Source organism: Alexandromys fortis, unplaced genomic scaffold (genome assembly GCF_014885135.2).
Source record: "Alexandromys fortis isolate MF-2015 unplaced genomic scaffold, M_Fortis_MF-2015_v1.1 scaffold_2_1_26212458, whole genome shotgun sequence".
In the NCBI taxonomy this organism is placed as follows: Eukaryota; Metazoa; Chordata; class Mammalia; order Rodentia; family Cricetidae; genus Alexandromys; species Alexandromys fortis.
In genome coordinates this window covers 16,027,664-16,050,676 of record NW_026067930.1, presented here as the reverse complement: position 1 = coordinate 16,050,676, position 23,013 = coordinate 16,027,664, and the positions used below count along the sequence as shown (strand labels likewise).

Genomic DNA, 23,013 nt, shown 5'->3' with positions numbered 1-23,013 from the left:
CAGGGGAAGCCCTACACGGCGGGATTGGGAATGGTCCCTAGGACGGGAGGTTTTTACCTCTGGGCATTCAGTCATGTGCTGCACACCTCAGGGGTCTGAATCTGCTTGGGTTTACAAAAGAATCACCATTTCATGGACATAAAATGTCCAAAGTGTTGAGAGATTGCCACGGTTTTCAGTCATGCTCAGTAGTTCTTTGTGCCAACCTCCCAGCACACACATGTCCATTAGTCCAAGGGCTCTGTGAACCCAACAGTGCAGGGGTTTTTATTTTTGGATTTTTGAGACAGGGCTTCTCTGTCATGCCTCTGGCTGTTCTGGAACTTGCTTTGTAGACGAGGCTGGCTTTGAACTCACGTAGATTCACCTGCCTCTGCCTCCCAAGGGCTGGGATTAAAGGTGTGCGTCACCACCACCTGGCTGAGATTTTTTTAATGAAGGCTTTGTTATGAGATACAGATTTTCTTCATTTTAAGTCGTTTTTCTCTGGAGGATGTGGGGAGGGGCTGAAAACACCAGTGGCCTGGACTTGTGGTAATGAGGTCCCATCCAGGAGTTTACAAGAGCCTCTGCTGTAGAATCAGAGCGTGGTGGTCGCTCCTGCCTCTACTCCCAGCACTCAGGAGGCTGAGGCAGCAAGAACTCAGTGTCAGACCGGGCTACAGAGTGAGACCCGTCCTCAAAGAGCAAAGCAGAGTTTGCCTTAGAACGAAAGATACTCCAGGAGATCCCGGAAATGCACGAGATTGATATCAGGGTGAGAGAGAAAATGGGAGATTGAAAGATTGTTCTAGTACCTCTGTCTACAGGGCCTTTTAGGAGCTCTAGGTCAGTAACCTGGACCCAGACCAGAGATTAGAACAGTGCTTTCTTCTTCTTCTAGTATTTCTTTTGCTTAGAAACAGGCTCTATGGTGAGAACTGAAGATAGGCACCAGTATTTCTAGTTCTTACCATATCATGGCAGATGTTATGATTTCTCTAATACGACTTGAAAGAGCACCTTGGAACCCGTAATGATAGCTGATGCTTGGCAAGTACTCCCTTGGCCCCAGGTTCTTGTATATGAACAGTTAATCTCTATATTAACTTTGTGAAATAGGAATTGTTGTCCCTGTTCATTCAGAGCAGTTAGTATAGAGTATGATTTGAACCGGGCTCTGGCTTGAGAATTGCTGCATCCTAAGACAACGATCCAGTTACATCAGAACAAATCACTGGGCCCTCTTTAATCTAGGTCCAGTTATCATTCCCACCTCAGAGGTGCAGAAGCTGTGCGTTAAGGGTAACTGAAGCCAGGCAGTGGTGGTGTATGCCTTTAATTCCAACACTCGGGAGACAGAGGAAGACAAATCTTTGTGAGTTCGAGGCCAGCCTGGTCTACAGAACAAGTTCTGGGACAGTCAGGACTGTTACACAGAGAACCCTCCTTACAAAAAACCAACCTCCTTACCCCAGAAAAGAGGTTTCCAAGCTTATAAGCAATGTCGGATTGTATCCCAGGGCTGTCAGTCTTCAAAGATCATGCCTGTCACAGGCAAGGCTAAGATAGGTCCTCCAACCCTGGCCTTTCTGCGGCCATGTCTTCCCTTCAGCCCCAACCTGAGACTTAGATTTTCACACCATGGAGGTTAAATGGGAGCGATACTGTTAGGGCTTGGGAGTGGGTATGTTATAAAAAGTATGACTGTTTGGAAGCAGGGCCTTACTCTGTGGCCCAGAATGGCTTGTGACTCTTGATCCCCTTCAGTCTCGTGCCTGGCCTAGGTGTGCCACTTTGGTCATCTTCTCTGAAAGTCTCTGAGCCTTGCTTTCTCACGGTGAAGTCTGGTTTTGAAGTCCATTTTGGCGAATGCGTTTTGCTCTCTTGGTACACAAGGGGGAGCATCCAGCCTAGGAATGAGAACCCTGGAGAGGGTGAAACTTCTCGCTCTTGGCAGGGAAGAGCTCTCTTGCTCTTAGTCGGAAACCCTTTGTTTCCCCCTGAGCAAACTGAAAGTGGCTTACAGACATCATGAAACTTCATGTACAAGGACATTATAGACATCCTTCCTAATGACGGTATTATCATGTCTATGAAGTTCAGTACTCATGCAGCAGATGGAGTGTGGTCAAATGTCTCCCAGTATCTCCAAGCTCATTATCTTCTTCCTTTTTCTTTTCTTCTTCAACAGGGTTTCTTTGTGCATGTATGCCTTTATGCCAGAAGAAGGCATCAGATCCCACTAAAAGTAATAGTGAGCCACCATGTGGTTGCTGGGAATTGAACTTAGGAGTCCTTCCTAAGAAAAACTACTGTAAGCTATATCGAAGTGACTTTGAAGATCTAGGGAAAGGCCAGATGTGGTAATTCATGCCTTCAATTTCACCAATCAGAGTGGTGAAATTTCAGAGTGGGTGGGTGGCTCTCTTGTAGGTTCAAGGCCAGTTTGGCCTACCTAGTGAGGCCCAGGACAGCTGGAGCTACATAGTGAGACCCTGTATCCAAAACAACCCTTGTCCCCTCAAAAAAAACAAATAAAAACTGTGGGAAAAACTACATTAACATTATCAAGGGGCAAATATATTCTTTATTCCTGCACTGAAATACAGCTTCAAAGGGCCATTAATGGAAAAAGTGGCAATGGAGGCAAAAAAAAAAAAAAAAAAAAAATCCTGCTTCACTGGAGTGAACAAAGGTAGAAAACCTGCAATTTTCCTGTGGCCACATTCATATTTAACCTGCTCTTTTTAACCTGATGATGGGACTCACAGCTAATGCTTATGAGATCTGTGTCTAGACAGTTGAGCAAAACAGGAAATGAGTTACATTGTCATAGCTTCAGAGAATTTAACTTCATGTTTTTCCTCTCAAAGCTGGGCCTACTTTAAAAAAAAAAAACATTCCTTCTCTCCAGAGAATTTTGGGGCATTTAAGGAACTACAGTCATTTAGAGCTGCTCTCAGGGAGCGCAGCTAGCTATTTTGGAAAAGGAAATAAGACCATGATTTTATGGTACTTGAAGCATAAACTCAGCACTGCCACTGGAAAGAATATATTTGCTGACTTCTTCTGGATGAGTTCATAGCAGACTCTGATACTGTGCTCCAAGGGCAAGCTCAGCCTGGTGACCCAGTCTCCATCTGAACACAGTATGCTGCCTTCAGTTCACCAGACAAGGGAGCTAACACTACTGGGATACTTTCTGTGTGCCAAACATTAAACTAGTCAAAACATTGCGTTATTATATCATCGTAGTTGGCTTTATGTTGCTTGATTAATTTTAATATTGTAGACCAGGCTGGCCTCGAAATCACAGAGATCCACCTATCTGTGCCTCCCAAGTGCTGGGATTAAAGGCGTGCACCACTACTGCCTGGCTATGGACTCTGTTTACAAATGGTACCCAACATGGGGCCCGGTGATGGTGGTGCACGCCTGCAATTCCAGCACTGGTGAGACAGAAACAGGCGAATCTCTGTGAGTTCGAGGCCAACCTGGTCTACAGAGCTAGTTCCAGGATAGGCTCCAAAGCTATAGAGAAACCCTGTCTCAAAAAACAAAACAACAACAACAACAAAAAAACAACCAAAAACAAACAAACAAACAAACAAACTGTTAATTAGATGGGATAGTGCTATTTATGAGACCATAGCATGTTCTGGTCAGGGCAGCCTGAGTCTTTTCTTTTTTTATTACAACACTGACCAATGTCTCAAGCAAATTTCTAGCTAACTCTTACATCTTAAATTAACCAATTTTTGTTATTTTATATTTTATCATAAGGCTTGCAATTTGTTACCTCTTGCTTCTTGGGCAGCTACATGGTGTCTACCTCCTTTGGCAGCTACATGGCATTTCCCCGATTCTGCCTACTCTCTATATCTCTTCCAGCCTAGCTATATTCTGCCCTACCGTAGACCAAAGCAGCTTTATTCATTAACTAATAAAAGAAACACATATGCAGAAGGACATCCCACATAATCTCCCCTTTTCTATCTAAATACAAAGTAAGGTTTTAACTTTAACATAATAAAATAACATGTAACAAAACAGATATCAAGCAAGAATTATACTTACAATATTTAGTTTATTATTATTTTTATTATTATTATTTGGATTTTTCGAGACAGGGTTTCTCCGTAGCTTTTGATTCCTGTCCTGGAACTAGCTCTTGTAGACCAGGCTGGCCTCGAACTCACAGAGATCTGCCTGCCTCTGCCTCCCAAGTGCTGGGATTAAAGGCGTGCGCCACCACCGCCCGGCTATTTAGTTTATTTGTATCTGGCAAAATTAAAGAAAATATACTATCATCTATTTTATCTTTGTGAGTCTAAAGTTTCATATTTAATTTATCTTTTATTATAACTAAGGAAAGCTATAACTATCTGTCTTCAACTTTTCAAAGACCCCAGAAGTATATACTATTACCTAAGTAAACAGGAAGTGCATTGTAAGCAACTTCCAAAGTTCTAGAACTGACAGAGACATCTTGCTACCTGGACAGTCACCCAGAGTTCTTCTGTAATGTTGTGGCACCCATCTTCAGCCTGCAGGCACATAGTATCCAGTAGACTTTTCCACGAAGCAGGAAATTTGAAGATCTGTTCTGCCTTGTAATGGCAAAGTTCATCAGTTGCTTTCTTCTGTGTCCTGCAGAATGTCTAGTAGTTTCCTCTGTGAAGTAGGAACTCTGAAGGATCATCCTATCTTTTGGAAAATTCTGCAGTCATTTTTCTGTGGGTCCTACATGTCCAGTTCATACGGCATACCATCAAGTAGTCCAGGCAAGAGCAGTTTCTTGTCTAAATGGCTAGCCTTGTCACATTGAAGGCAAATTCCATAACAAGTTTCAATGCCCATCAACCTCTCTGAAGTAATTGGTGCTGTCAGAAACAGACATGTCTCATTGTCAAGAAAAGTCTTAAAACATTCTAAATGCTATATCCCGTAGGTCTTTGAAGTCTTGAAGATTATCTATCTAATATATCTCTGTATATTACAGGTGACTATTCAATCTGTATTTCTTAACTATAACATTTTTAAATGAGCTTCACAAACACAGAACCTTAAATGAGCAGAAATGCATATACACAGTGTAGCAAATTAACCTTAAATCTTTATCAATAGACCAAGATCCACACCAATGCAAAGTATTCATCTCTACATCATATCCCCCTGTAAATGAAAACAAACATTTATAAACAATCATTTTGGAAATTTGGGCATGGTTTTCTCCAAACTACTTTCTGCTGTTTGTTGGGCCAAGTATTTTTAGGGGTCACAGAGACCTTTCGGGGGGGGGGAGTTGTTCCAACAAACCACATTAGCCTGGAAGCAATCCACAAGTTTTCATATTCTGTGGAAACAAAAGCAAAACCTCTTTTCCAAAGCAACATATCCTCAGACTCAATATATATTTGTTTTTTTAGCTAAGCAGCCCTTACAATGAAATGTTTCTCTGTATTAGCTTGTTTATAGTCAAAAAATTCAAAGAAAACACAATAATATACATAATCCAGACTCTCTGTATATCCCATCTTTACATGGCTTATTTTCTTTACTCTTTTAATCTATGACTGTCTGTAATCTTTTATATTACTTTTACTGTCACTTTAAAGATGGTTTTATTTTTAAAAGCTATTTCTTTTTATAACTGTCTATACTCTTTTTCTTCTCTCTCCCAAGTCTACGAACATTTTTTTTTAAAAAAAAAAAAACACTGTGTCCCATTCAGAGGCTTATTTTTTTTTTCTGAATCTGTCTTTATTGCATATATGTAATCATTTTCTGACCAGGGGCCATGCTAGGACCAACTCTGTGGCCCTGCCTGTTGGTTCTGTCCCATTCAACATGGTGGAGGTTTGTCTACCACCTCCGCAAGCCATGTTCACTGCCCCAGCTTCACGGGTGTAGCATGTGCATGTCTCTATTAAGCAACTAGTAGCACTCAGCTCACAAACTCCATTTAAGTGCAGGACCTTCCAAAAGAGCCAGAGTTTGTACGAATTAAAGGAATTGTGCCTCTGCATGCCTCTAGCAAACAGAGCTCACCTGAGAAAATGCTGCTATCATGAAGTTGTGCTTAACTCTGTTCTTTTGTGTGTAGAATTCCTTCCCAAGCTCTCTCAGGTTTTGTGTAGATATAGTTGGCCCATGTCAGTGCCATTTTGTAAATGGAGACTGTGCTCTAGTTTCCTGGCCTCCCAGACCCGAATAACCACACAGAAACTATATTAATTACAACACTGCTTGGCCAATGTCTCAGGCATATTTCTAGCTAGCTCTTACACATTAAATTAATCTATTTCTATTATTTCATATTTTTATCACAAGGCTTGTGGTTTGTTACTTCTTGGGCAGCTACATGGTGTCTGCCTCCAGCAGCCACATGGCATCTACCTCTTTCAACCGCTACATGACATTTCAGGGCAGCCTGATTCTGATGGTTTAATATAAATAGATGTTTTTGTGTGACATGGCTAGGGATGTTGGCTGCCTTTCAAAGAGAGCTTCCATTTTGCAGGCAGATGGGGCTGTTGTCCACATTTTCCTTCCCAGCCACGAGCCTACAAAGGAGCAGCGACAGACTAGCATTCTTTTGGGGCCAGGATTGGGGTGGGGTGGGGAGTGGTGGTGGTTATGTAAACACCACGGCTAGGTAAGCTTGGTGACCCAGGTCTCACTTTTAGGACCAGAAATTCACCTCTGAAGGGTGTGGCATTCAGTTCTGAACAGCAGCCTGGATGAAGGGCAGGCCTTAATCTGGGAAGAGCAGGGTGTAAGGTTGGAGAATCAACAGGACAGGATTGGCCCCTTGTCACATGACATGCTCAGGACCCTTGAATGAATTACGCCCTTTTCTAGTTTGAATTTGGATTGAAAAATTCCTGTGAATGTTTTTGAAGTCCAGAGCCAGATTGCTGAGTTGTGAGTTATTTTAGGATAATGTTTTACCAGTGTCTGTTTTGGAAAAAGCGGTTGTGCCTTTGCATCCCCAGGAGGACCCAGCAAGACTGTCCGTGCTTCCCCATCCAGCCCGCAGGGGTGTGGATCCTGGGCTCACAGGGCCTCAGTCTGAATGAATCTCACTTCTACTGTGTGCTTCTGAGTGAGCTGTGCATGCTCCCTGTGCCTCAACTTCCTCCTCTCAAAAATGTGGCCCAGAGACAGACCCTAGTTAGCAGACTCTAAGGATCAAGCATCATGCTTAGGCTAGTGCCTCACCACCCCAACACTAAAGTGAACGACTGCAGTATTAATCGACTTTTCAGTTTACTATGTTAGGTGCCTATCTGTTTGTCTCCCTCCCCTCCTGCTCTGTTGTGTGTGTTGTTGTTGTTGTTTGAGACAGAGTATTTCTATATAGCTCTGACTGTCCTAGAGCTCACTATATAGACCAGACTGTCCTTGAATTCACAGAAATCTGCAGGCCTCTGCTTCTCAGTGCCTGGATTAAAGGTGTATGTACCATGCCTGGCTAGGTGCTTTTCCCATTCCCCCAACTATCCTGTGAGTACATGCTACTTTCACCCCGTTTTGTGTATGAGGACAGGTGCAGAAAAACTGATTCAAGACGCGCATTAGATGTCATTGCTTCTATCCTATACCATGTACATACCTAATTGTAGAATATTGATTTTTTTTAAACTTTTTGGTTAGCATACAAATAGTAGGTCTCATTATGACATTTTATATATACAATCTGCCTAATACATAGATATATGTATATACATGCACATATACATATATGGACTTATTTACCCTCTATTATCTGTCCTTGTTCTTCCTTCACTCCTTCACCTCCTTTCCTCCATAGTTCCCCTTCTGTTTTCAACATGCATGTGTGTGTGCGCATGCGTGTGCACACACACACACACACAGACACACACTGTTCAATCTAGCTTCTGAATATGAGTGAAAATGTGATACTTTTTTCCTCACTATTAGACCGTAGACTACTGTATATATTGCTTTATATATAGCTAGCTTCACGCCGTGAGTACATAGGGCTCTCAACTATGACTGGCTGTCTTTTTGTTTCTTTGTTCAGATTTTCACATCAGGTTTGCTCTGCTGTCACTCTCCTGCTCCAGCTGCCTGAGTGCCTGGGTGGAGGATCACAGGAACCAGTTTGTTTTCTCTGAGACAGGATCTTGCCGGGGTGGCTTCAAACTCGCAGCTCTCCTGCCTTAATGCTTCTCTCCTACCCCCTCAGTGCTGTGCACCATAGCTTTCTTCTCTCCTTCCCCTCAGTGCGGTGCACCATAGCTTTCTTCTCTCCTTCCCCTCAGTGCGGTGCACCATAGCTTTCTTGCTGTCTTTTTTTTTTTTTTTTCTAAAGTGTTGGGTCCCATCTCAATCATAGGGCCCTTTCCAAGTCTCGTTCTTTCCCCCAATGACTTTCAGGTAAGATCTGGCAACTTTTTAGCTCTTGAGACATAAATTTGGTGTAATCTTAAAAAAGATGTTTTCTGATGAAATGGCTGATGTCACTGGTTTAAACAATACACAGAGACTACACCATGGGGGTCATGTGCTGTCTGTCATTTCCTAGGCCCATAAGACTAACCAGAGACCTCAGGAATAAAAATGGGTGCTTCTGTGAAACATACTCCAAGTTGGATAACCACACACTTGCATCTTACCACACCAACTCAGGTCACAGACGCTGTTGTCCCACCCACTATGCAGGTGAGAACTGAGGTACATCAAGGTCTTGCACACTGTCCACTGCAACTAGAGGCACAGGCTAGCTCTACTGTCTGTGCTTTTGATGCTCTGTTGCCTCTTAGAAGGAATCAGGGGCTGTGCAGAATGGTTCTGAAGCACAGAAAAGGCTGGCTAGTAAAATATAAGGAAAACAGTCGAAGGCAAGTTTGGGAAGTGCAGGAAGGGTGAGCCGCACACACTTTCATGTGGGCGGAGAATGACTCTGTTGTCACACTCGATGGCACCTGGCAAGTATGATTTCTCAGGATGTGGTGGTTAGCTGAGAGCCTCTTATAGCCACTAGATTCCGCTCCCCCTCTGCCTTTTCCTCCTGGCCTCTGTGCCCTGAGAAGCCTCCTTCAGACTGTCCTCATCCTCCTGCTCTTTCTAGGAGGCTGTCTGAGTCAGGTGCTGCAAGAGACTAGCGACGGGCTGTCTCTGTACATGTACAAAAAAAAATACACAAGTAAATGATCTTTAAAGATTATTTCTTTAGCACATGTTATGTGCACATGTGCATGGATAATTTGCAGGAATTGGTTTTCCTCTTCCACCACGTGAATCCTAGGATCGAACTCAGGTTGTCAGGCATGGTGGCCAGTACTGGGCCATCTTACTGGCTGCTCTCTTTATATATATTTATCTATATCTCTATTTTAATATACATATCATTAAAGAAAAACATTTTATCCCTTAAATACCTCTACTGATGCTTCTCCATCTTCCTGTATTTGCACTTAGATCAAGTGTTCATTAAATCAGTATATCTTATTAATCATGCCCAGACTTTATTAGTATGTTCTGTCTCCACTGTCTGAGGCTAGAATTACAGGTGAACCTTTGTGCTCATTTGGCAGTCATGTGGGTTCTAGGAATCTGAACCCCAGTGTCTTGTTCAGCCAATGCTTTAACTGCAGAGCTACTGACTGCCCTTTCTCCTCCTCCTCCTCCTCTTCCTCCTCCTCCTCCTCCTGTTCCTCCTCCTCCTCCTCCTCCTTCTCCTCCTCCTATTTTGATTTTTTGAGACAGTAGCTTTGGGGCCTCTCCTGGAACTAGCTGTTGTAGACCAGGCTAGCCTCGAACTCACAGACATCTTCCAGCCTCTGTCGCCCGAGTGCTGGGATTAAAGGCGTGCGCCACCACCACCTAATGTGATTCTCTATCTAATTGTACTTTTTACGTCAAAATTTTGAAGCAGAATTGTGGCAGGACTGGGCTACATTTCAGAGTTAAAAATATCAACTACAAGATCCACTGGTAGGGATCCCAAGCAAGCCACAGGAAACTGAACGAGAGTCCCCAACTCAGTTCTTAAACTCTTATTGTTCAGTGAATAATAATATCTGGTAATATCTCTCGAATTCCTATTACTATAAGGCCCCAGGAACTTTGCATATACTACTTTGGTAAGTTTCATTGTGTCTTGAATGTGAACTGTCCCCTGTGGGCTCAGGTGTTTGAACTCTTGGGTCCGCAGTTGCTGCTGGTGTTTTGTACAGGTGATAGACCCTGGCTGGAGGAAGTGGGTCACTAGGGATGGCCTTAAGGCCTGGCCCCGGGTCATCCCTGCTGTTTTCCAGCTGTCGCATGCTTATGCATGCCCGTCCTGGCGTGAGGGACTGAATCCCTTCCTGAAGCGTAAGCTGACACAAGCCCCTCTCACCTTAAGTTGCTCTGCTCAGATATTTGCTCACAACAATGAGGAAAGCATCTTGCATATTTCTCACCTGTGAGAAACAGGTGCCATAGACGAGAGCCCTGGAGAGAAGCAGGACCACAAGGCAGATCGATCAGAACTTCCCCCATGTGGGGAGGTTAGAAGGTTGCAAGTTCCCAGGCATTTTTAATGCTATCTTTAGCTTCTTTAATGATCGTCCACTACCCACTGCTGTATGTGACCTAACACCCTTGTGAGCGTTAGGTAAGCCCTTTGGAATGTAGGAAGGGACTCTCGCAGCGTCTACCAATCCGGAAACTAGGAATGCCAGCAGACAGCGTCTGAAGCCTGTAATGGGAATCTCCCCACTTTGCTCTAACCCACCTTCCTGATTTCAATGTATTTGAAAAATGGGTTGACACATGACTTCTATGAGCACAGAAACTTCACACTGGAACGTGGAATTTGGAGTAAACTAAATCTGTTCCTGGGCTATGGTCACCTTGGTTCACAATAAACTCACCTCCTTTGAGGTCAGAACTGTGTTGTTGTTTAATCTTTTTATTTGTTTTACGATTTTATTTATTTATTATGTATACAGTTCTTTGCCTACATGTGTGCTTGCAGGCCAGAAGAGGGCACTAAATGTCATTACAGATGGTTGTGAGCCACCATGTGGTTGCTGGGAATTGAATTGAACTCAGGACCTTTGGAAGGGCAATCAGTGCTCTTAACCACTGAGCCATCCCTCCAACCCCCAGAACTGTGTTTCTTGCATTGATATCTTACTATTGACACCTTAGAGACTGCAACAGAGAGAGCTATAGAAAGGTGTGAAAAGCCACCTTGCAGGTCAGAGCTGGGTCTGTGGTTCTAACCTCTTGCTTTCTGAAACACTTTAACTTTCCTTCTGAGGCAGGGTAACAGCTCAGCATCGCACCCTCGGAGAGGCCTCTGCTGAGCTTGCCTTGAACAGTGCTTTATGATTCCCTTCAGATCACACGTTGCAAACGACTTCTATTTACTTGCTATATTTTCTTGGGGATGCTTATCCTTCTGGTTAGAACCTGAAATCCATCAAGGCAGAGATCATGTCTGTTCTCAGTGTTTTGCACAGATCTAGCAAACAGTAACTGTTCTGTGTTTGTTGGTGAATAAGTGATGATGACTTCAGAATTCATTTTCTCCCAGTCATTCTACAATACAATACAATCATCAATACATGGAAATATCCCATTTATACATAACAGTGTAGTTTGGACTCTGGTTGGTATTCAACCACGAGCTTATTTTTTCTATGCATTCCCTGGGAACTTTATCACTGTAGTAACAAAGTTCTGGGAGTCGGAATGTCAGTCTCGAAGACAAAAGATACACATAAAAATATAAACCCAGGTGCATAAAATAATAAGCCAAACGGAACTGACACACACTAAAAAATATACCAGGGTGCATTGTTGGAAAAACATTTATTGAAACTCAGTGTCAAAAAATGTTTACAAAAATATGCCACTGTCTGGTACAAACAACTATTAAAAAAAGTCCGTTCATCATGCAGGAAAGGTGTGCAAATAAGTTATACAGGACTCAGATTATTTAATATTGAACAATCAGTTTTGCATGTAATCCGTCTAACCTTATACATTTAGTTAAAACATTCCACCCACTCTAATATTCTTCTTTAAAAAGTACACTTAAAGCGTCTAAGCTTAGACACGGACTATAATATACACTCTTTAGCCAGCGTGACTGGCATTTGGTAGTATAAAAGACGACACCAAAGGCTCCCCAAATATGGAGCAGGGATTGGAGCCATCTGTCAAACAGCCTTGCGCACAGTTAACAAATGTGTCTATTATACTCACAGACAGAGTCATATTCAGTAATGCTGAAGCATCCAGAGCATCCAAAAATTTGGTGTTCGGATGTAGCCAGCCATCCATTTCCAGCCAATTGGAGAGGGACTAAGTTTAGAGAGCTTTCTCAAGAAGCTTTGCTAGCTGAAGTCAAGGACACTTTGAAAAAGGCGTACCAGACAAAAATCATGGCTATCACCATCCCTTGCCTTATGGGTTAAATTCTGCTAAATGCAAACAAGGTCGAACAGAATGAACTCCCACCAGATAGAACCTCACTGGATCTTATAGTGGGGATCATCGGTAAGAGGAACAGGAAGGAGGATGGATGGCTTAAATGTACCTTTCCATTTCAGGGGTACCAGCAGGAGCAAGGTCAACACTTAGCTATTCTTTTGTGTATATTTGCACATGCATGCATGCACGTGTGTGTGCGTGTGCACATGTATACATGCATGCATGCTAGTATGCCTGTATGTGTGTGCACTTGCATAGGCATTTAGAGGTCAGGGCAGATATTGGGCATCTTCCTGGATCTCTGTCCACTTTTCTTTTTGAGGCAGGGTCTCTCACTGAGCCTGGGTATCACTTGATTCTTTAAACTGGCTGGCCCATCAACTCCCCATGCACTAAAGTTCATTCTTGGTTTTGACAAGGAATTCATTTGATGGGGAACTCAGGTCCCCAAGCTTCCATAGCAGGCACTTTATCAACCAGCCAACTCCCCAGGACCCTGTATTTATTCCTATAAGGGCATGCTGTAAAAACCCAAGGGAAAGGACGAATTTGTCAAAGCATGCCATCTGCTTCCGGCTGTTTTTGAAACAAGTCCAGTTATCCCGCCTCTGCAGCTTACAGGTATGCACCACACACCAGGCATGCTAGTTGCTTCCTACTAAGCAGCTGTGCTCAGTGGAATGCCGTGGTAGCAGCAGAATGAGAGGGTGTGAAAACCAAAAGGGATGTCTTAGCTTATCTGATAAGAACCAGCCTTAGAAGGTTTGGAAGACTTGGTGGCAGACCCCCATCGTGGGATGGCCTCCCAAAGTGAGGGGCTTTGGAAGAATCATACCGAGTGTCATGAATCTACGGATACCCACAAGGTGCTTAGGACTCACAGCTCTGGCATCAGGAAGCTTCAGGTCTCTGTTCAACTCTGTTGACTTCCCAAGGGATGCAGAGGAAGACCACCCTCCTCCCAGTCCCCCAGTTCTGGAAAGGCTTCCGCATCTTGAAAGGCAGAAACGTCAGATTGCATCCTCTCTAACAACCCTCCTTGGTCTAAATTCTGGGATGGGAATCTCCTTCATTTAGAAAACCAAAGGTGGTTTTGTTATTTTCTGTTTCAGCAAAGCAGAGAAGAAAACATTGACAGAAAACATAGGACTTTAGAAGAATTACTACCTTGTTTGTTGAGCCATAGATGGCCCATTATACATCAAAGAGTAACATCCCTGCGTTTGCCCAGAGGTTCGGGGTGTTTCTAAGTCTGTTTAAGCACTAACGGGTTTCAAGCCAGCATCCAGTCAGAAGAGATGGTTCACAGGCTCAGATAGTTGGAAACAGATTAAAAAAAAAACAACAACAGATGTCAACATAGAAAATGATAGAGTTTAGTTAAAAAATGCACACATAAAATTACAGTCAAAAATTCACACATAAAATTTAGAGTGTTTGCACAGCAAGATGTTATTGCCCCACATCCAGGCAGAAAAATATAAACCCAGGTGCGTGTTTTATAATAAACATTGTTTCCAACGCCGAGAACCATATACCCCTAAACGTCTCCTGCGGCGACTTCTCTCTCCTTCTCTCTCTGTGAATCATACCAACTGCTTAGACAAACCAAATTCCCAACCTTTTCTCTTCCACGGTAAACAATAAAAATAAGGCATCTGTGTCAAGAGCAGCCTCCTCACGTTGTGAGGCCACAGGGATGAGCCACCCACCAGCTGGCTTCACGGTCACAAGGAGATGGGATCGTCAGCTGAGAACTTTTGCAGCGCAAGTATCTTATCCAGACCACTTCCACCTGAAACTGGTCATTACTAGTCAGAAAGTTCTCCCAGCTGATGGGCTCGGGATCCCACCTTGTGGCTTCGGATCCTTTCTGCCACCCTTTCTCCCCCATTCGACTGACACACCTGTCCACTCAACCGCGCTGAGTAATGACCCGAGCTAGTTGGCAGTATCACTGGGCTGATTTTTTTTTTTTTTTACTGGCTCTTGCTTTAAAAGGAGCATTCCTAAACTCTATATGGAATGGTTCTCTCTCTTCAGAGACTCTCAGCTGATTGTTCTTAAGTAAGTTTTGATTCACCATCTCCCTGGGTTTGCTCATATGACTTGGAAAGAACCTTTTCCCTCTCTTGCTGCCTGAACGACTTCAGAGTGGGCATTACTCAAGTTCTGTTTTACAACATGCAGAGGAGGGACAGGAGGGTACAGTAGGAGAGAGAAAACAGATTTCTTCTTTGTGTTGGAAAAAAATTCTTCCAGCAATTTCTATATCCACGCCCCTCTCACTTTTGTAGCAGCTTGGGCCAGGTTTTTGTGTCTTAGGTCTGGGAGTCCTGGGTGGGTTTGCCAGGAGGAATTCTATAGACTTATTCCTGTTCTAGGAGCAAAACTTTTTAAGTCCCGTCACTTGTATGTGAGGCTCTGGCCATGCCCTAATATGGATATCTTGCCTGCTCTTCTCTCCATTGCTCCTCCTGCTACACGACATCAAAGATGATCCATTACTACTCCTCCCCCACTCCCTCTCCACCTGCCAATCCTTCCTATTTTCTACTAACCAATGAAAGTGACCCATACATGCTCCTTTTCCCTTTGAAATCAATTCTTGGGCTGTGTCGCATACCATATCCAATGACACCAAGGTTCATGGAGGATCTGCAGGCACCTAGCCAACATTTCAAAAAGCTGGGACCTCACTGCTTGGGGTCAGGGTCATTTTACACAGAGACAGATGGTTGCCTGGGGCATGTAGGATGTATGCCTTGTGCATTGTTGGCACTCCACGAGACTGGCTCGCCAGTTTTCTGCTGGCAGTTCAAAGCAGGCAAAGTTGCTGGAACTGTAAATAAACCCCAAGGTCCCAACAACTTTCCATCTCTAAACAAGTTGACAAAGCGGTGGTAACAAGCTGATAAGAACATGTGAAAGGCCATGATCCCCTAACCTTAACAGTGTCACTTAGAGTCACTGTTTCCAGAGCTTTCCATAGCAATGGCAGACCCAGCTCCACCCCACTTACAGAAGGTGAGGTATAGTAGAGTCTGACAGTTATGGAAAAAATGTCTTCCTTCCTTCCTTCTTTTTTTCCTTTCCTTTCCTTTCCTTTCCTTTCCTTTCCTTTCCTTTCCTTTCCTTTCCTTTCCTTTCCTTTCCTTTCCTTTCTTTTCTTTCCTAGTCTAAGCCCTTAATGTAAATCTTAATGTAAAAATAATTCTGGGGAGAAGAGTTAAAAAAAAAAAAAGCAAAAAACTAAAAAACCCACAAAACCAAATAGGAAAACTCCTAGCTGTTACAGGTTTGTAGTCTCTAAAGTTCAGCTTTATACATCAAATCTTGTTCTTTTACAGTTCCCTTTCCTCATTACAGGCCTCTGAATTCAACTTAATTTCCCCCTCAAGGAAGAAGGAAATATGGAGAACTTTTGGTGTAAGTACAGATACTGCAAACTAGGGAACCCTGCAGACTTCATCTGCCCACGTGGCACTGACCTGAGCGTACTCTATTACTGAAGGCAGAGGTGTTGACTGTCCCTTGTTTCTATGTATGCTCGGTCACCTTTCCTTTCCTTCGAGGATCACCCCAAGCATCAATGCTTCAGGTTACACAATCCTTCACTTAACATCTATGTGGACACATTCCTACTTCTGATTATTTACCAAGGACGTGCATAGTGGTGGTTTTATTTGGAGATTTTTTTTTTAAAAAAAGCAAATACAACTGCAAATATATGTACATTGTAGAAAAGCAACAATCTATAAAAAGTAAAAAATAACATTTCCCCCACCCCAGGAATTAACTCCTGAAGTCCTGAGATTTGCTTTCTTCCACAGTGTTCATATCTCTGCTTTGCAAGACCCCCTGGGATCCTTTGTCTTTTGCCTCTCTTTGTTTTAACTCAGTCCCGAAACAAGCTTAAGATGAACTCAGCTCCCTATCTAGCTGGAACTCCAGGCTTTCTTTTAAATCACACATGTGAAAAGTCCCCATTCAGGATGACTCAAGTTCGATGCTAAACCTAAAGAACAGAAAGAGCCTCAGCTCAACACCCCGCCAAGAGGAAGCAGCAGCTATCAGAATGCTTAATTGGCTGGTGTGAAAAATGTCTCTCCCAAGCCTCAGTTCTTAGACTCCACTAAGTTCACAGACATTCACTAATCCATGACGACACCCATGGAAGACCAGACAAGCCCAGAAGTTAAGCTAGAGGAGAGTAGAGTTAAATCAGAAGCGCCACGCCACCATCTACAGGTGCCCAATTCTAGTTCTTCGTGACTTCTGCTGGAGCTGTTCTTAGGCTGGCCCTCTGGTTCCGTACATGAGCTACAACACGGAAAGAAAGAAGGTGTAGACTGGGAGCAAAGAGGGGAAGGGGAGTCAGAACCAAGAAGAGGGTTGTTTCTAATAGCCTTCCCATCTCAGATCTCTTTACAGATGAAAGAACTTACATGAAACACAGACATTGCCTGATAGATAGTGCACGCTGCCAGAGAGCAAGCTACGCTTTCAGAGGTAGACCATTGTGTGGCATCTTCGTAGGATAAGGCCTTATGCCTGCGGAGGTGTCCGATGGGTGGACTTCTTCGCCTGTTCAACAAATCCCAAATCCAAACCCAAAGCCCAAGGCTTCCTCAGTTGTAGCATTCATTCTCCTTCTTCCTCATTTTGTCTTAACAACACCATCACATTGTAAACAGAGTGTTCTGTCTGGTATTTGAGTTTTGCGTCTTTTTTTCCCTCCTAGGGAACTAGGAAGTTTCCATGAACATCAGGAGGACTCCGTTTTCCACGGCAGACATAGAGTTCTCGCCCTTAGAGTCTCGCTGGCAAATTCTTAGGGGAAAAGAAAAAGTCTATTTACAGTATTTCCGCATTTCCGTACCAGTTCTAGTGTGCAGTTCACATTTGTAAGTTCCCATCGGCAGCTTCGTCCCTTCCCTCCAACGTCTTCTCAGTGACTTCGCTCACAAGTTTCAAGCCAGTGCTTACAATGTACACTATTTACAAAGGAAGTCTCCGAATTCCCAGCCATCCGATCAGCGGGGAGTGGGTGGGTTGGCTTGTGAAGTGCCGTCAAGAGGTGGGATTCAGAACTTGAACAAGTTGATGAAGTCCTGCGGGGAGAGTGAGACCGAGCAGCTCTCTGGGTTGTTGGCTGTGCACGGGTGGTCAGTGCCCTGAAAACAGCATCATGGTTAGATCCGAGTTTTCAGGGGCAGCTCCCTGGCTCTCTCGGGCCTTGCCCAATCTCTTAGCAACTCTGTCAAGAATGCCACTACAGGGGCTGGAGAGGTGGTTCAGCGGTTAAGAGCAGGTACTGCTCTTGCTGAGGACCCAAGTTCTGTTCTTGTATGTGGGTCAAGTGGCTCACAACCACCTGTAGCTTCAGCTCCAAGGTACCCGACACCATCTTCCAGCCTCTGCAGGCACAGCTCTCATATGCACATAACCACACAGAAACATGTATGCATGTTTATGATTAAAAAGGCCAATAAATCTTAGAAGCAAAAGAATGCCACTGAATTCAGGGGGCGAGTGGAGTGGCTGGTATGTGACCGTGAGGACCTGTGTTTGGATTCCCAGTACCCACATGAAAGCTGGGCATGGAGGCGGGCATCCTGTAACCCTAGCACTGGGGGTGAAGCAGAGCAGATGGGGCCCTGGAGCTCATTGGCTGACTAGTCTAGCCAATCTGGTGAGTTCAGGTTCTTTTTTTTTTTAAGGTGGTGAGCTACTGATGAAAAAGGAGACTGTGACCTCAGGCCTCCATACACATGGGCTCATATGTGCACACACACACACGTGCATACACAAACACATCTGCACATACTATCCCTCCCCTCCAAAGGGATTCCACAGCACTGAGAAGCTGAAGAATTCGTGTTTGCCTATGTGTTTCCCTGTGCACACAAAGATAGAATATGTGGTAAGCGGGTTTCAGAGACAAATCAACATAAGGGTTGGAAGAAATGAAGGGAAATGAAGGCCTTGCAGTTGCTCTTCCCTGTCTAAGTGCTGAATGAGTTTCTCTCTCCTCTTAGGTGGAGGGCTGAGATAGGAAAGAACTGGGAAGAGCTGGCCTCACATTGCTGACAGGGCTGGAGGCAGAGACTGAAACACAGGCCATGGAGAGTGTTGCTTAAAGGCTTGCTCTTCAGCTTGCATGGCCAACTTCGTTACCGAAGCCCGGCAGTAGCCCTGCTCAGTCAGCTGGGCCCTTCCACCTCAATTACCAATTGAGAAAATGCCACACAGACTTGCCCACAGGCCAATTTTGTGGGGGGCATTTAATGAACTGTGGCTCCCTTTTCCAAAAGGACGCTAGCTTGTGTCAAGCTGACAGAACCCTAGCCAGCGCAGGCGCATACCTTCCAGGAAAGGATGTGGCAGTGTCTGCAGAGCTGCAGGGTGTCCCCATACTGCTCTCTCCTTGGGTAACATCGGATCAGCTTAAAATACATCTTCTTCCAATCCAGCTGTCCTTTGTCCGACAAGATTAATCGCTTGCGGATCTGAAAAGCAAACGGAGAAAAGTAATTTACAGAGAGTCCACCAAGAGGACAGTTTGGGGTTTTCTGGTTCCGAAAATCTGCTCCCACTCTTCCCCCCACGTTTTTACAGGGACCCTAGAAAGGCCCGGGAAAGAAAGCTGTCAAGTTGGAAAGCAGCTTTCTTAGCTCTCCTGCTTACTGGGCGCTGTTTAACCAGCTTTCAGAAGAAACAGGGAACTACACTTTCCTAGTGGTTGAGTGCAGTGCTCCCGACTGGTCAAAGCTTAGGCAGCTCCCATAAGCCATTTTTCTTCGCTGTCGACCTGGACAATTATTTCTAGGAAGGCTCAGTCACTAGCGTCATGGCTCTATTTTATGTTTAAGTATCAATGGCTTCATGAAAAGAACCTGTTGAATTAATGCAACAGGTACCAATGAAGAAATTGGTAAAACAACCCTGGATGAGGAACAGGTTTATAGGGCACCCTAGGGTGTCCTCGGGCCCAATTCAAAAGTAGGGTCAGCTGTCTCAGCCTAAGGGTCATTTCACTAATCTGAATACACCAGTTGGTCATTGTGGCCTTGGTCTCTTCACCTGTTTGAAGGGGGCATGATAATATCTACCCTTCCTGGGTGGGGAGGGTGAAAGGAAACACTCTTCATAAAAGTGCTTGAATATAAAAGCACCATAAAAAGGTCTTTTTTTTTTTTAAAGAAAAGAGGCAATACCGATTTGTGAAAATTTTGTGTGAGCCATAAAATGTAATTTGGTATAAGGATTTATCTTTCTCTTATCAAGACAAGGGTGACAATGACAAGGAACCAAAAAGCAAAAAACCACACATTGACTTAGGAATGTCTTAGACCAGTGGTCACCTAAGACCACTGGAAAACACAGATGTGTATGCTGTGATTCATAACAGTAGCAAAATGACAACTGGGTAGGAGCAAGGAAAATAATTTTATGGTTGGGGTCTACCACAACATGAGGCTCAAAGCATTAGGAAGGTTGAGAACCATGGTCTTAAACTGTGGCTTTCTAGTAAACCAGGCATTCTAGGAGGCAGGCAGTCCTGCTTCATGCCAGCGAAGGATGGGCCTTTTCAGGGTAGATCAGGGAGCACGAAGAGCAGGCCACTGGGCTTCACTGACCTGTCGTTCTGAGAAGTGGTACTGGCAGAGTCTCTTCCACAGCAGCCGGTCCTCACTGAGCACAAGAAGGTCTGGGGCTGCCTGGCCCAGGCTGACTAGGTCCCGCCCATCACTCAGCCTCTGCATGATGTTCAGTTGCAAGCACACAGGCAGATCCGTGAAGGTGAGGCCTTTGAAGGCAGGCTGCAGAGAGAAGGCCAGATGATAAGCCGGGTGTTAGAGAAGAGCCATTTTCTTGCCATAACTTGCTCCCAGAATGCCACGGTCACCAGATCCTGCAATCTCAAGCTGGCTTATCAACAGCTAGATTCCCAAAGCTGTGATGCTCCCGGTCCAACAGGTAGAAGCCGGTAGAAGCAGAGCCTCCAGAGGACAGCCAGGAGTGTCTTGGCTGATTGCAGCCTGCAGGCTGCAGGCTTTCCCTGTCCTTGCAACCTTCTGCTCTAAAAAGACTCCCAAAACAGCATATGTTGGACTCTTTTTATTATATTTTTCTTTTTCTGAGAGGGTTTCTCTGTATTCCTTGGCTGTCCTGGAACTCACTTTGTAGACTAGGCTAGCCTCAAACTCAAGAAACCCACCTGCTTCTGCCCCCCAAGGGCTGGGATCAAAGGTGTGCATCACCACCATCACTCTGCTATATTTTTCTTTATTTCTGAAGTTTTCTTATAAGTAAACAGTGACATATGATACTATCTACCCCATTTCCCTCTTCTAACCCCCCTGCACCCAACAGGTTCCTCTCAACTTCAAGTCCTTTTAAAAGATTAATTTTTCTTATATGTGTATGAGTGTTTGTCTGTAAATGCACCATGCCTTGCACTGCAGAGGTCAGAGGAGGGTGTTGAATCCATCGGAACTGCAGTTATGGATGGTTACGAGCTGTCATGTGGGTGCTAGGAACTAAACCCAGATCCTCTGCAAGAGCAACAAGGACTCTTAACCACTGAGCCATCTCTCGAGCCCCTCATGTTTGTTTGTTTGTTTGCCTGGATAGCTCTCTAAGTCCAATTAGTGCGGCCCATGTGTGCACGATGTGGGGCCACCCACCGGAGCATGGGAGCACATTGGATTTTGTGCTTTGTTAGCCTCACTATTCAACTTCAAGACTCACTGCCTTCCAAAAGTGCCACCGCCCTGATGGGTGGCCCAGGGAGTCACCTGGCCTTCCATCTCACTGTCCTCTGTGATTTCAGGTCAGTCCACTTCAGTGCACTCTCTGGCACCCAAACCATATCTTGCTTACCTATGCACAATGCCCTCACCCACCTGGCCTTCCTTCTCTTGTCTCTCAAACCCACTTCAAACCCATTGCCACTGGGTATGGTGGTCCTCACCTTTAATCCCAGCATTTGGGAGGTAGAGAGAGGAGGATATGTGTGTGCTCATGGCCAGCTTGGTCAACATAACAAGTTCTAGGACAGCCAGGGCTACATAGAGAGACCCTGTCTCCAAAAACCAAGAACCAAATACCCAACAAAGAAAATCAGAACTCAACCATTTCATTTGACCTTTACTATCTGTGTATTCCCTCCCACCCCCACCCCCCTTAGGTCTCCTTCACTGTGCCTTCTTAGAACTCCTAGGAGCTCCCTCAGTGACTGTCTGCAACCCCCCTCCTTTCTGCACAACTCCTTCCTTAAGAAAGGCTGAATGGAGCATTGCTTTCAGAACCTAAGGTCCTTGACAACAGGGGGTTGGCTTTGTTTCACTGTTGTGTCCTGGTGTCTACAATGTTTGGCACATCATAAGCACTCAGTAAATATTAGTGTAATGGATTAAATCCAAATAGTTGAACAGGAAAAAAAAGAATAACACAAAGACCTTGTGCATGTGTTTGTGTGTGTGTGGTATGTGTGTTTACAGGACTATATGGATGTACTTATATGCATCTGTGTGGGTTTGTGTATGTTTGTTTGCATTTATAAATACGTATGCTTGTGCATTTGTGTTTGTGTGTATATGTTTGTGCACACACTGGGAATGGCTGGCCCCAAAACCTTTGAGCTAAGCTCCATTGTAACTGAGGACACCAGGGAACATTTAATTTAAAAAATTTTTAAATTTATCCAAAAAATATGAGTGTTTTGCCTGCATGTATGTATGTATGTACACCACATGTGCACTTGATGCCCATGGAGATCAGAAGGTATTGGGTCCTCTGGAACTAGAGTTACAGATGGTTGTGAGCCACCATGTGGGTGGTGGGAACAGAACTCTCGACTGCTGAGTGATCTCTCTAGCCCCTCCAGGGGATTTTTAAAAAAAATATTTTATTTATTTATTATGCATACAATATTCTGTCTGTGTGTATGTCTGCAGGCCAGAAGAGGGCACCAGACCTCATTACAGATGGTTGTGAGCCACCATGTGGTTGCTGAAAATTGAACTCAGGACCTTTGGAAGAGCAGGCAATGCTCTTAACCACTGAGCCATCTCTCCAGCCCCCTCCAGGGGATGTTTTAAAAACTGTTTATTTACATATAATACACACCTGCAATCAACCTTGAGCTTCTGAAGGAACTTCCACTATAGCCTCAAACTTATATTCAAGCCCTTTCTTATTTTACAATTTGATCATCTCAAGATACCTCACCTAGACCTATATCCTTAAAGGCAGGACCTAGCTTGTAGGCCTTGGAGACTAATCCAGCACAAACAGCCCTTGGGGCGCTTACTGGACAGGCACAGAGGAAAAATAATAATAGGGATTATTTTTCTCATCAAATTTCTGGGGCAGAACCTGTAGGAAGCACAGCAAAGCCCAAACACATGGGGACTCCAGGGACTACTTGGTACCAACCTCATCGGGATGATGCCAAGTTCCATTTGATCTTGTCAATCACCTGAGTCCCCTGGTAGGCAGGACATAAACTGATGGGACGATAGGCCGCAGAAGGAGGACTTAATGGGAGCTGCTGAGGAGAAT

General features: G+C 44.3%; 1 protein-coding gene across 1 annotated transcript in view; it reads right to left on the bottom strand.

The window, feature by feature from the left end:
- Nucleotides 1-11,798: 11,798 nt before the first annotated feature.
- Nucleotides 11,799-23,013, bottom strand: part of Fbxo32 (F-box protein 32) — a 42,402-nt gene continuing 31,187 nt past the window's right edge. The window contains exons 7-9 of the mRNA XM_050145094.1: nt 20,085-20,267; nt 18,810-18,953; nt 11,799-17,618 (exon numbers count right to left, since the gene is read on the bottom strand). Of these exons, the coding sequence (XP_050001051.1) occupies nt 17,529-17,618; nt 18,810-18,953; nt 20,085-20,267 (417 nt within the window). The 3' untranslated portion in view covers nt 11,799-17,528. The remainder of the gene's footprint in view (nt 17,619-18,809; nt 18,954-20,084; nt 20,268-23,013) is intronic.